This window comes from Octopus sinensis, linkage group LG11 (genome assembly GCF_006345805.1).
Source record: "Octopus sinensis linkage group LG11, ASM634580v1, whole genome shotgun sequence".
Classification (NCBI taxonomy): Eukaryota; Metazoa; Mollusca; class Cephalopoda; order Octopoda; family Octopodidae; genus Octopus; species Octopus sinensis.
Genome location: NC_043007.1, coordinates 48,625,574 through 48,640,181, shown reverse-complemented (window position 1 = coordinate 48,640,181; position 14,608 = coordinate 48,625,574). Strand labels below are relative to the sequence as shown.

Genomic DNA, 14,608 nt, shown 5'->3' with positions numbered 1-14,608 from the left:
ACCCTAACCACTAAGCCACATGCTTCTACAATAATAATAATAACCAAATAACAACAACAACAACAATAATAATACCAAGAAGACTAAGATTGATGTTGTGCTCAAAAATGACTGGATGGAATAAAATGCAAGCATGGGTGATAGCATCACTTTCATAAGGAGCTGGAATCATAAAATGGCAAAAGAAAGAACTGATAAACATGGATATGAAGTGAAGAAAAATGTTGACAGTGCACAGAACCTTCTACCCTAAGAGTGACACTGATAGGCTGCACTTGGCCAGAAAAAGTGTGGGAGAGGTTTGATCAGTTACCAGGATTATATCAAAGCAGAGGAAAACAGCTTAGGGTGATATGTAAAAAATACCTTGAAACTGTTGCTGAAACATATGAAGAAGGCTGGTGTCATTAAAACTTATAATTGGGTAAAGAAAGAAAAACTTAAAGAGGAAAAGAACACATAAAAAGAAACAGCAGGGAAGGAAAAAAAGATGTATGGTCAGTTTGCAAGAGATATGAACACCAAGACAGATACAGAAGTCCAGTGGCTATGGATGAGGAGGAGTGACCTGAAGATAGAGACAGAAGCACTTATATGCACAGCACAAGAACAAGTGTTAAGGGCTAACAATGTAAAGTGCAGAATTGACAACGCTACTGACAGAGACAAACGCAGAATGTGTGGTGAAAGGGATGAAACTCTATGGCCCATTGTTAGTGAATGGTTGAAATTAACACAATGTGAATACAAAAGACAACATGACAAGGTAGCATGAATGATCCATTGGGAGCTCTGTGGAAATCACAGCTTACAAAGAGCAAAGATGTGGTATGAGAAAACCCACAGAGAAAGAAAATTGCAAAATCTTGTGGGATGCAATGATTCAGTGCAATAACCCGACCAGACATTGTTGCAGGGGAAAAAAAAGAAAGAACATGCATGATAATTGACGTAGCATGTCCTGGTAACAACAAGATCAATGATAAAGAACAAGAAAAACTGAACAACTATGACAATTTGAATTGGTCAATGAGGAGAGCAGATGTGGACCAATAGTAACTGGCACACTTAGAAGTATCAGCATTCAACTAACAACATGGCTCAAAAAGACTGGTTCAAATGTAAAGGTAGAACACCTACAAAAATCAACATTGCTTGGAACTGCAAGAATTGTTTACAGGGTCTTGAAGCATGACCAGTAAACAAGTGTCACCTTAGTCTGCTGCCTGTGGACAGCTGACACCTTTCCATCATATCCAGCAAAATAAGCTGTGAGTTTTCATCAAATAGTAATAATAATAATAATAATAATAATAATAATAATAATAGTAATGGTTTCAAATTTTGACACAAGGCCAGCAGTATCGGGGGAGGGGTTAAGTACTCAACCAGTTCTTATTCTACCGACCCCAAAAGGCTGAAAGGCAAAGTGCACCTTGGTGGAATTTGAACTCAGAATGTGAAGATGGATGAAATGCTGCTAGCCATTTCACCTGGCATGCTAATGATTCTGCTAGTTTGCCACCTTATTAATAATAATAGTAATAATCCTTTCTACTATAGGCACAAGGCCTGGAATTTTGGGGGAAGGGGGATAATCAATTACATTGACTCCAGTGTGTAACTGGTACTTATATCATCAACCCCAAAAGGATGAAAGGTATAGTCTACCTTGGCAGAATTTGAACTCAGAATGTAAAGATAGATGAATTGCTGCAAAGCATTTTTTGGTGTGCAAACGATTCTGCTAGCTCACCGCCTTAGTAATATTATTAATAATAATAATAATAACAACAACAACAACAACAACAACAACAACAATCCTTTCCACTAAAAGCACAAGGCCTGGAATTTTGAGGGAGGGGACTAGTTGATTACTTCAACCCCATTGTTGAACTGGTGCTTATTTTTTTAATCCCAAAAGGATGAAAGGTAAAGTCAACCCTGGCAGAATTTGAACTCAGAATGACAAGATGAACAAAATGCTGCTAAACATTTTGCCAGGCATGCCAACTATTCTGCCAGCAGCAAGCTGGCAGAATAATACTATTAATTATTAGTATTGGTAATAATAATTAATAATATTTGTAATAATATTAATAATAAATAAGATAGCTGAAAGCATTGTTGTTTAGCTACAAGTCAGTAAATGTATGCTCAAAGCCATTCCAGAACATGACCATCTCATTTTTATGTATACCAGAGACTACATTGTCCAACATCAATTTTATTTATTTAAGTGAATAGGTTATGACTTGAAGGAAATTTAGCTGTTATTTCTAGAAAGACCACACAAAAGCTCTCTCATTGACTCATAGGTAACAAGTGTTTTATAATCAGTAAATTAGTGTGAACATATTTAAATAAGATACATATTTAGATAAGATGTATATTCAAATGAGATAACTAGAAATAGGCAGTGTGATAAAGAAAATATATGCAATAGATTGTTAGTTAGTATTTTACAAATTGTCTCATTACACTGAAGGTTGTTTTGCTTATGCGCTCAGATTTATACTGAAACATGTCTAGAATTATCCCCCTTATATGTTGTTTTAATGATGATAATACTAATATAATGTTTTTTCACACCCTGCATTTGTTACTAGTTATCTTTTTGAGATTTCATATATTAAATATAACCCCAGTATTTCACTGGTGTTGTGTTTATTGTCCCCAAAATGTTGAAAAGCAAAGATGATGTTGGTGAGATTCAAGAGCAGAATGTAAAGAAGCATAACTAAATACTTCCTGAACTGTTGTTTGCTGGTTTATTGAATCTGCCAGTCCATTACCATATTAACGCTAACTTATCTATTGTTTTCCATCTCTGAATTATTTTATTTCTGAACAACATTACAATAAAGTTAGATTTTCTCTTCCAGGTCATAAAATACAAAACTGCTGGGCAACTGCTAACATTTTACAACTGAAGGACTTCTCACTTGCCTGCTACAGTGTACACATAAGCACAGACACACATACATGCATACACACATACACTATAATCAACATCAATATTCTATGACTTCTAACATACCATTAAACTGTATCCTTTTTTTCTCTTTTTCTGGGTTCCTTACACATGTTTTAATGGACTCTACCCCTTTGAAGTCACCAAAGTTATGTGAATCCCATCTAAACATGCTCAATGTTTCCTTCTATTTTGTCTTTTACATGGCATAAGGCCACTCACAAACACAGTCCAACCTTAGCACCATGGACATGCTGTCTCCTGTCTCTGCTACTGAAACAGCCTCTCCTTCTCTGAGCTAGCTGGTTTCATGCCACCTCCAATCAGACCCTCCATTTTTCATCAGCCATGCACTATCCACTTCTCCAGCTCCCTTTCCCCACATTAACCACAACACACAGCCCTTCCTTTTCTGAAAACTGCTTCCTTGGTACTCTCCCCTTGCTTATGTTTTTTCTGCTGGTGTTGGTTTGTAACAGTTTAAGCAAAGTGTTAGTTGCCCTAATCATATTGGTACCAGGGGGCTTGTAAAGATTCAAACCAATATGAAAAAATTACTCCTCAATCTAATCCCTTTAATTAACTGTTACCGTATCAGTCCACCTGAGACCACTACTGATCCTTTGATACAAACTTCCTGTTTCAAGGTAAGATAAATTAAAACCTTTCATCAAAACTTCATGTTTGATGTATCATTTCCATATTCCACATTGGCAGTGAATGAAACTCCATGTACAGACCATGGCTATACTCCACTCATGGTGAAGATATTCCACCATATGCTTTGGAGATATTACTCACACTCCACACTCAGTGAAGACATTAGTTACATTTCTCACTCAGTGGAGATATTAATCACACTTCACATGCAGTAGTGAAATTAGTCACACTTCATACTCAGTGGAGCTACTACTCACACTCTACACACAGTGGGTGGTTAATATCTGTGTTAACAATGTATACAGAGATTACTTCAGTGAGACATTAGAAAGTATATTGATACAATTAACTTGTTTTACTTGATAATATGCCATTAGTTGAGCATCACTATCCTACAAGTGGGGCTGTTCATTTCCAGTCTTCTTAAAAAAAAACATGTCTAGCCATAGGGAAACAGGTGAAGGCTGGTGACATGACAGGCATCTGGTTTTAAAAAATCTGCCTCAACAAATCTCATCCTGCCCATGCAGGTATGGAAAAATTGACATTAAATGATGATGATGAAGGTGGTGGTCACAATTTGGAACATCTTTGATCATAAGTATGTACACAGTTGAACTGGGGTTAAATAACACATAGATCATGAGCTATACCTTCCTCTCTTTACCACCACAGCCGCTGCCACAACAACAACAACAACAACAACTGGTGACATCGGCCAATCTCTGCATGACCCTATTTGGTGATGAGAACCAACTCCAAGTATCATTTCAGTGATTACACAATCACTGTCATCGGTGTCATCATTCATTGCCTTTAATTTCTCACCATCTCACCTCAACTTCCTCGTTTAAATACAACACTTACCACCATCACACGCATACACACACATGTATATATGTGTGCCAGTATGTATGTATATATATATATATATATATATATATATGTGTGTGTGTGTGTGTGTATATATATATATATATATATATATGTGTGGTGTGTGTGTGTATATATATATATATATATATATATATGTGTGTGTGTGTGTGTGTATATATATATATATATATATATATATATATATATATATATATTATATATATATATATATATACATATATATATATATACACACATACATTTATACACACACGCATATACATTCATATATTAAACCATGTGTTAGTGTGTGCGTATTTGGATGCCTATGTACATATGTACACACACATACAGACACGAACACATAATTATATGTATGTATATCACCATGAAATACACATTTTGTCAAAGTATTTAATTCTCACATTTTCTCCTTGGTAAATTCATAGAAGAAGAAGTGTCATTACTGTCCTTGCCATGTCATCAGGAAATGGGACCTCTAGTGTGTGTGTCTGTGTGTGTGTATGTGTGAGTGTGTGTGATATTGGTGTGTATGCATGAGAGAAAGAGAGAGTGTGTATGTCTGGATGTGTGTGTGTTCACATATGTACATGTGTGTGTGTGTGTGTGATAGTGTGTATATCTGAGCATTTGTATGAATGTGTGTGTGTTTGTGCATCTGAGTGTGTTTATATGTGTGTGTGTGCATATGAGTGTGTATATATGTGTGAGTGCCTGTATATGGGTTTAATATATGTATGTCTACATATGTATGTGTTAATGTATTTACAAATACATGCAAACACACACAAATACAAGTAAATGTACGCAGAAACATCCAAATAAATACACAAATACACATATGCACACAGAAACAAACACAAAAACATATATTCACACAAATAACAGTAGCATACACAAACACAGACAGAAACTTTCAACCCGCATGCAAATACACGCATGCACAAGCACATACAACTATACACATACACACATGCATACACAAACACACACACAGAAACATACAACTGTACACACACACATACGCACACACTCTGGTACAGAAACATGTGTGAATAGACACATATATATACATTAATACACAAGCACATAGAGCATACAAAAATACACGCACGCACACGCACACTCACTCAGATAAGCATGCATGAATACAAAAAAATCCTACACTAAAAGCACATGAAAAGTGTGTAAATATACTCAGTCAATTCCAGCTGCCAGCGATACATCCTGTAATACTGATGATTACTAAAAGTTTACAACTGCAAATGGGGGAGATGGAATAGGGTGGAGTAATTACTGAACTTGTTACTGTGTGTGTGTGCGTGTGTGTGTGTTGTGTGTAGTCTAAGTGGATATTTCTAGTGTAGTGGTGGGGATAATGGGTATGGTGTCGTGGATGTGGTATCTAAAGAGGTTTACTAACAATCTACAGTATAATCATCATTGTCCTCATCTTCCTCCTCTTCTTCCCCTTCTTCTCCCTCCTCCTCATCATTCTCATCATCATTGCCATCATCATCATTATTACCATCACCTCCCCCACCATCTTTGTCATCATCATTGTTACTGCCATCATCTCCATCATCATTCTTATCAACATTGTCCTCCTCCTCCTGCTCATCATCATCATCAGCAGCAGCAGCATCCTCATCCTCATCCTCATAACCAGAGCCTGATTGGGCTCTATATTTCTGTATATTGCTAGTGAAGCAGTTACTGCTATTTCCCACAGCCAGGTATCTACCATTGACAAGGCCAAAAGAGGCTGAAATCACGTGATCTGGTAGTTCTGGCAGAGGAAATAACAGTGGTCGTCTACTGCTGACACTAGATATGATGTGCATTTATGCTCTGCAAAACCATATGAGAGTTTTTTCTCTCTTGGTAAATGTTGTAGTATTTGTGTGTTCTTATGCAACATCCACTTTTAATCAGTGAGATCGTAGCCATGGTGATGCCAGTGTTGCATAACCGACCTGTTTAAAAGTATCCTTCAATTGTCAGGCAATATGCTGTGCTTCAGAAGACCTGTTGAGTCAAGGGAAATCGTAGTCCTGGCTCGCCAGTCCTCAGTCAAATCATCCAACCCATGCTAACATGGAAAACAGACGTTAAACGATGATGATATACACATACAAATATATATATATATATAATATATATATATATATATATATACATATATATATATATGTATATATATGTATCATGACGATGATGATGATGATGATGATATATATATATATATACAGGTGCAGACATGGCTGTGTAGTAAGAAACTTGCTTCTCAACCACATGGTTCTGGGATCAGTCCCACTGTGTGGCACCTTGGGCAAGTATCTTCTACTATAGCCTCAGGCCGACCAGAACCTTGTGAGTGGTTTGGGTGGAAAGAAACTGAAAGAAGCTTATCATATATGTATATATGTATATATCTATGTGTGTGTGTCTCCATGCCTGTATTTGTCACCACTACTTGACAACCGGTGGTGATGTGTTTATATCCCCATAACTTAGTGCTTTGGCAAAAGAGACTGATAGAACAAGTACTAGACTTCAAAAAAATAAGTCCTAAGGTTGATTTGTTTGACTAAAACCCTTCAAGGCGGTGTCCCTGCATGGCCACAGTCAAATGGCTGAGACAAATAAAAGATAAAAGACACACACACACACACAAACAAACAAACAAACAAACAAACAAATATATATATGTATATACGCCCATATATATAATCATTCTGTAACAATGAACAGACTGCAACTTCAGAATATTTCATCACAGGTTAAAGCACCAGACTCTGCTATAAATATACATACTTACATAATGAAATTTGGTGAGTCCAAACGTGCATTTTTAACAATAAAATGTAGAAAAGTTGTGTTTGCTCCTGAAACTCTAAAAATGAATGGCTTCACAATACAACCTCAACAGACAGGTGATAATTATAGTTATCTTGGACAAGATGAGAATATCAAATATGATGAACCCATAAATAACGAGAGGACCAGGAATGAATACTTTCAGAGAGTAAAAATAATATGGGCATCAGAACTCTCAGCTTACAACAAGCTTATTGCACTGTCTGTCCTCATTCCTACATTTGGCCTTCTGAATTGGTTATCACAAGAACTCAATGTGATTGATGTTTGAACTTGTAAGCTGTTCAGTATTACAGGAAACTTCAATATTAATGGTGTTGTAAACAGGCTATACTTCTCACACAAGGTGGGTGATTGTGGTCTCAAATGTGTATTGATGTCATATGAAGCAGTATTGTGGCTCTGAAACAACATCTACAGCAGAAGAAAGAGACGAATAAACTATCTTGCTCAAGTTTGTGACCATGAAATGCATGAAATAAAAGCTGATACAGATCTCTCCCCAAGGAGCATTGATAAAATCTGTTTATCAGAAGAGTAAAATAAAAAAATAGACCAGTTCACCCAGAAGATAGTACATGGGTACTTTGGCATGAAAAACACAAACTGTGCAAAGGACTGATTATGTCAAAAGCTTGGCATGGTGTACTGACAAATTTATGACATTCCCCTTCAAATTCTACTTCCATGTAATTAAGAACACAAGATCCCCACCAAGTACTACAGCATAAAATACAGAAAGCATTGCTGGACAACTAATGTAGGCTATGCAAGACTAAAACTGAAGACATCAATTACAGTATTGCCAACTGTGAGAGAATGTCTTCCTGATATTATCTTCCCATGAGACATGATGCAGTGGCCTGAACAGTCTGGAACAGGATAACCAAAAAGAAAAAACCTACAGACAAAGTTGATTATATTCACTCTATGGGTCAAAAGATTATTGGTGGAATCTGAAAATTCAAACAGCCACCATTAAAACACAGTCAGCCAGATATTGTTGTGTAAGACCACAAGGAAAAGATCTGTTCTGTTGTGGAAATCAGCATCCTTCTGGATGCCAATGTACTTAGAAAAAGACAAGAGAAAGAGGACATCTAGGGATCATTTATAAGGAGTTTGCAAATCCAGTATCCAAGATAAACTTTCAGCTTCATAGCTATCATAATCGGAGCAACAGGATACATATCAACTTATTTGAAGCAAAGTATGACTGAACTTGGGATCCTTAATTCATACACTACAAGTGATCTCAATATCTGAGACTAAAAATTTACAAAACCTTCTTAATATTTAAAGGATGATGGACAACACAAGATGCTTTCCTTTGCAACTTTGCTACGAAGTAGGTGGCCAGTCAAAATTTATTCTAAACTAGCTGAATAGCCTGTCATTGCTGAGCAATTTTTACAATAGAATGTCTTATATAAATTTTTGTTTATTCCCTGTCAGACCATATCTTCCCCAACAGATAGGCCTCTTGATCAGGACAGATTTGTGCAGTTTTTCCACAAAAAACTTTGAGGACTTTTTCCTTTTTAAATTATTTACATATCTGTTCAACTGTTTCACATATCTGCTCAACTGTTTCACACTATGCCACCACATTTCCCTCACACTAACACTCTTTGCACCCTTCTCTTTTTATTAAATAATCACCCACCCCACCAGGGGGCCCATTATAGACTTTTATTGAAATTCAGTTAGCTTATAATTGAACTGGATGTTAGCTTAACATGTGAGCAAAGTTTTGTCAAGATTGGTTCACTGTGGTAGACAGTAAGATGGTAACTGACTGATCAACAGACAAAAATTGACATTTATGTATAAGATTAAAAAGAAAAAACGCACGCACACACACATACACACACACACACGCACGCACACACAGATTAACCACATATGATGACAAAATAGATAGAACTCAGTATCATTGGAAATAGAGGACTAGAATTAATGACTGATACAGATATGGAGACTTGCATTCAGAATATTAAGTCATTGTGTCAACAATTCAATGATTGCTGCATGTCTGCAGTTGTGCTGCCCCACTATGCATTGTAGCATTGATTTCAAAAAGCATGTCCATTTGTTATGTAGGATGTTCATGTTTTTGTAATCAATAGTGCCATGCACATCAGACTTGCACAGCCAAAACTATGTAATGATCATCAAATTGTTGATACAGAAGCCTAAAAGTCCTGAATGTACACACACACACATGTATGACTGGTTGCCCCTTTTGAGCTCCTATACAGTGATGACCTTGTTCTTATGGCTGAATGTCTACTTGAATTAGAGAAGAAATTTTAGGTATGGAAGCAAGGTCTGGAATCAAAGGGTCTTAGAGTTAATTTTGTAAAGACCAAAGTCCTAGTAAGTAGGAAGTAGACAAATTACTAATCCCTTCAAGGGGTTGGCTCTGCTTGATATGTAGAAAGGGTATAGGTTGAAATTCTATACAATATACTCAGTGTAAGCTATGGACACATGAGATGCAACAGTATTGTAGCAAGAGAAAGTAGTCTTTGTGTGTGGCAGATGTGTAGATACATTAAACACAGGAATGTACAAAAAATATACTTCCACAAATGTCTGGTGTGGGTGGGAGTAGGGTGTGTCTTTAGAAGTAGAAGATAACTTCCATTACCTTGGTGACCAAGCTAGCAGTTGAGGAGGATGCTCTGAAAGTGCAGTGTCATTAGAATAAGAACCAGCTATGCAAAGTTCAGAGAACTGCAACTGTTGTTGGTGTCAAAGGCCCTTTGTTGGTAACAAAGGCCTCTCCCTCAGAGTGAAAGGCAGATTGTGTGGTGCCTGTGTACAAACAGCTATGTTACATGGCAGTGACTGCAGAGGACATGTGAAGGTTTGAAAGAAATGGAGTCAACATGTTCTGCTGAATGTGCAATGTCAGTGTACATGTACAATCTCTAATTGTGAAGGGAACCTGTGGGTGAGGTTACTCCCAGGAATGTGGGATGAAGTGGTGAGAAATGTTCAGATGTTGAGCCTCTCAAAGTAGATGATAAGGGACCAAGACTGCTAGTGATATGCTGTGCTTGAGAAGACACATCAAGCAAAGAAAATTCATGGGCATCTATACATACAGGCATGTCCTTAGCCCACTCACATAATCTGTCCTCTGTCAAAACTCTCTCACAACACATCTCACCAATACCCCCCTCTTCTTCCCACCACTCATGATTACCACCCACTGCAGGCCCATCCACTCTCTCATGTGCCAATCCTCACACTCTCCATGTCCTTACTTCTCTACCATGGCCTACTCCCAGCCACTCAAATTTCTCTCAACATCACTTGCTACAGCCATCTCCTCCACTTCTCTAAACATCTCCCCACACACTCTTATGGAACATCCCCTTTTATCCCCTCTGTATCACTTATACTCTCCCTCCACTGTTCCCCACCCTGATGTATCTCCAATACCATTTCGTTCTCTCTCTCTCTCTCTCTCTCTCACTTTGGTTGTTTCTCTTTCTCCCTAATTGTATCTCTCCTCCCTGTCCTTTTTTTCCTACTGGGTTAGTCAACTATCTCCTTCATAGTAAAACATCTGTCTCTATCCCTTTATTATACTCTACCCTCCCACCTGGCACAAAGCCACTTCCCTCAGTTCCACTCCCTCTCCCAGCTGAGAGGTCTTCATCTGACATATCACTTGGCTAGGTACCAGAGCTGTTGACTTGTAAAAAGTACCCTGTACCCTCTGTAAAGTGGCTGGTGTTAGGAACGGCATTCAATCATAGAAACCATGCCAAAACAGATGATTGGTGTGTGGTGCAGCTCTCTGGGTTGCCAGCTCCTGTAAACTGTCCAACTCATGCCAGCATAGAAGATGGACATTAAATGATGAAAATGATGATGATGATTATATATATATATATAGTTAGTTTTGGGATTTGGTTTGCAAGGTTCTTTATATGTGTGTTGAAGCATTATTTATATATATATATATATACATAGAGGTGGGCACTGTTAATCAAAAAGTTAACTTCTTTAATCATTAATCCTGTAATTCTTTGAAAATGTAACAGAAGTTAACATTAATCTGTTAAAGTTAACTTTTATTGAAAAAAGTCATAACTACAGTTTTAATACCCCACCAACTTTGTTGCCTCATAACTGCCAGAAAAATGGATACTTTTTAACGAAACTTTCACCAAATAATCACTTATATCCTGTAGATTGAGTGTATGTAAAGATTTGTTGGAGAAACGTTTTCTAAGAAGTTGGGGAGAGGAGTTTCAGAAAATTCACAGGACCCGACATTTCCCCTCCTCATAACTTTCTGGAAAATCGGTATCTTTTAATGAAATTTTATGTAAATACCTTTCAGACGTTGTAGATTATGGTTACAAAGAAATTTGTAGACAAAATTTTTGGAAGGGGGCTGGGGGTGGTGGAGAGTTTCTGGAAAACGGAGTTTCAAATCAGACAGTCCACATAAGTTGGAATTTTTGTTTTGATGGGGATTTTTTCCAATGTTTTTCACCAAAGTCTTCAGAATGATGGGAGGCATCTTTTCATGAAAAAAAGAAAAAATATTTTTTCACTCCCCCCCCCCCTCACCACTCCAGTCCAAAACGATTTTAGCCATTTTTTTCACTATGTACTTAAAGCTGTGGGAGAAACATTTTTGATTTTAAAAAATTGTTAATAATTTCAGAGGAATATGTGTGATTTAAAGATCTGGTTGTTTCTTGCACATCCCAAAACCTCCCTCCTTATTTCTTTCTCACTCACACATCTGTTGATATTTTTCAATATTTTTCTCCTCATAAACATATTTTATGGAATGATGATGTCAAAGTAACACACATGTAGTCCCAACTGAGCGAGGTTGTGTTATGTGTGTGTGTGTAAGAAAAAATAAAGACACCTAAAAACATCTTTAGTGTTCATATTAATCTGTCAAATGTAATGCTTATTTGCTCACATTATTTTGAATTATTCAGGTTCAAGAGGGGTGTCAACAATATTTGCTTGTAACTTTGTAAATTTTTTACATACAGATCTGAAATTTTGTCAGTGGGTGCTTTATATACCACTGGTTTATAGTTATTTAGTTTTTTTTGCTGATCTTGCAGAGTCAATTTGACTTTTATGGGCAGGTAAATTTAATTACCTACCCATAATAATATTATTATGGGCAATAATATTATGGACAGACACTAAAATCGAAATTCTTAATGCATCTTACCTGTTTGATTTGTTACTAAAATTATCCCAGATGGCAACTGACAAAAATTTTGCCCCTTTTCAAGATGAGGTATATTAATTTGAATTAATTAAGATACATGCATAATTGGTACAAGGTTTTATTCTTTTGGTAAATATTTCGTACCTTGGTGTGGAATAATTTTTTTCCACGGTTTTTTCAGGGACATTCAACGTAACTGATCTCCAAACCCACTGCAAGCCACTTTTTTCTGGAAAAGAAAGGTGGGAGGGGTGGTGGGGACCTCGAAGTTTGTTTCACAGATCTTTTTTTCTTTTCCAGGTTATTTTGCATGCTTTCAACCAATGTGACATCAAAATCACGCGTAAACGGCTCCTTTTCCCAGGAAAGGGAAGATTTGGTTGCTCTTTCTAGTATACCCTGCTACCGTGTAATAGCTATTTGCATTCACACCGAAATATCTACCAACTATTTTCCTTTCCATTCACTTTTTCCACTTTATGGAAGTCAATATTTTCTCTGTTGACATCCACCTCTGTTAATTTTGCTTTCCTCCCTGTTTTGTGCTTTCTGGAAGAAAAGCCCTCACATTATATGAATGCTACAAAAATTCACTAACATGATTTGTTTATTTTTCTAAAAGATTCCATAAAGGAATTAGATACAATGGATTTTGGCCAGTTTAAACACTAAAGGGTTAAAAAGTGCCAAAACTATAAAATCAGCTTTTTTGGCCTTTTAAACATTTACCAGTTTCTATGAAATTTGGGGTTAATGGACTTCAGTTAACAGAAGCTAAACGTGACAAGTTAATTAGTCCAATAATGATTTTCAAAGTTAACTTAAAAGTTAAACTGCTAATGAAAATGTTAACTTTGATAATTAACGATTAACAGATTAACAGACTTACAACCAGCTCAGTATGTACACACACACACACACATATATATGTATATATGTATACATATACATACATACATACATATATATATTTATACATATATATACATATATGTACACATACACATACTTATACAGCATGGTTATCATCATCATTATCATTTTACCTCATTGTACATGTGTGCTTTGTATAACTATATGTAATGTTTTAAAAAGTACATACATTTAAAGAATAACATTTGCTAGAAAAAAATCGAAGAATTTGTTTTGCTTTTTATCAGCAGAAATTGAACCACTTGTCTCATGGGTAGAGGAGAGATGAGTGAAGCATACAATAATACTATTACATTGAGAATTAACTAGAATCTTCAATTATTTTCTTTTTTTCTTTTTCATTTCTTTCAGAATCTCTTTCAAGTGATCTCAGTTGAATGCTAACAATTTTGTAAATGAAAGAAGCAACAAAAAAGCAAAAAAGAAAAAAAGAAAAGAAACTGAAGAGAAAATATATAAATTATTTTAGGGAGAAATTTATTAGAACCGGCCAGCTGTATCAAATTTAAAGTAAAACAAAAGTAACAAATTTCAAAGAAATTAATTTAGTTAATTGTGTATTAAATAATCTTGTTTGGAAGTGGAAATAATTGAAAATAAAAATAGTTTGTTCATTTTTTCACTGTTTTGTGTGTAGATGCATGTGTGTGTGTGTGTGTGTGTGTGTGTGTGTGTGTGCAGAATTAAGATTTTGAATTTCATTTCGAAATGAATTCTAGGTCAGACAGATTTTATCTGCTAAAACAGCTGAAGTGTCATTGTCTATGTTGGCTCAATGACAGTTTCTTATGTAAATGTTCTGCTAGCATAATAAACTATGACACTCTTGTTTGTTGGAATTAACACTTGTTGATTGTCCATTTTTATGTATGGCTTAAACTACTGTGCTCTCTCTTTCTCATTTTCTGTCTTTCTATCTATCTATCTATCTATCTATCTATCTATCTATCTATCTATCTATCTATCTATCTATCTATCTATCTATCAGTCTATCTGTCTATCTATCTATCTATCACTTTTACTGTAAAGTGCCATGT

The 14,608-nt window shown here is 36.1% G+C and overlaps 1 protein-coding gene across 1 annotated transcript in view; it reads left to right on the top strand.

Annotated features, from left to right (window-relative positions):
* LOC115217619 (protein FAM161B-like) overlaps nt 1–14,007 on the top strand; it is a 96,414-nt gene extending 82,407 nt beyond the window's left edge. The window contains exon 6 of the mRNA XM_029787371.2: nt 13,923–14,007. Coding sequence (XP_029643231.1) covers nt 13,923–13,948 — 26 coding nt within the window. The 3' untranslated portion in view covers nt 13,949–14,007. The remainder of the gene's footprint in view (nt 1–13,922) is intronic.
* The last annotated feature ends 601 nt before the right edge of the window (nt 14,008–14,608 follow it).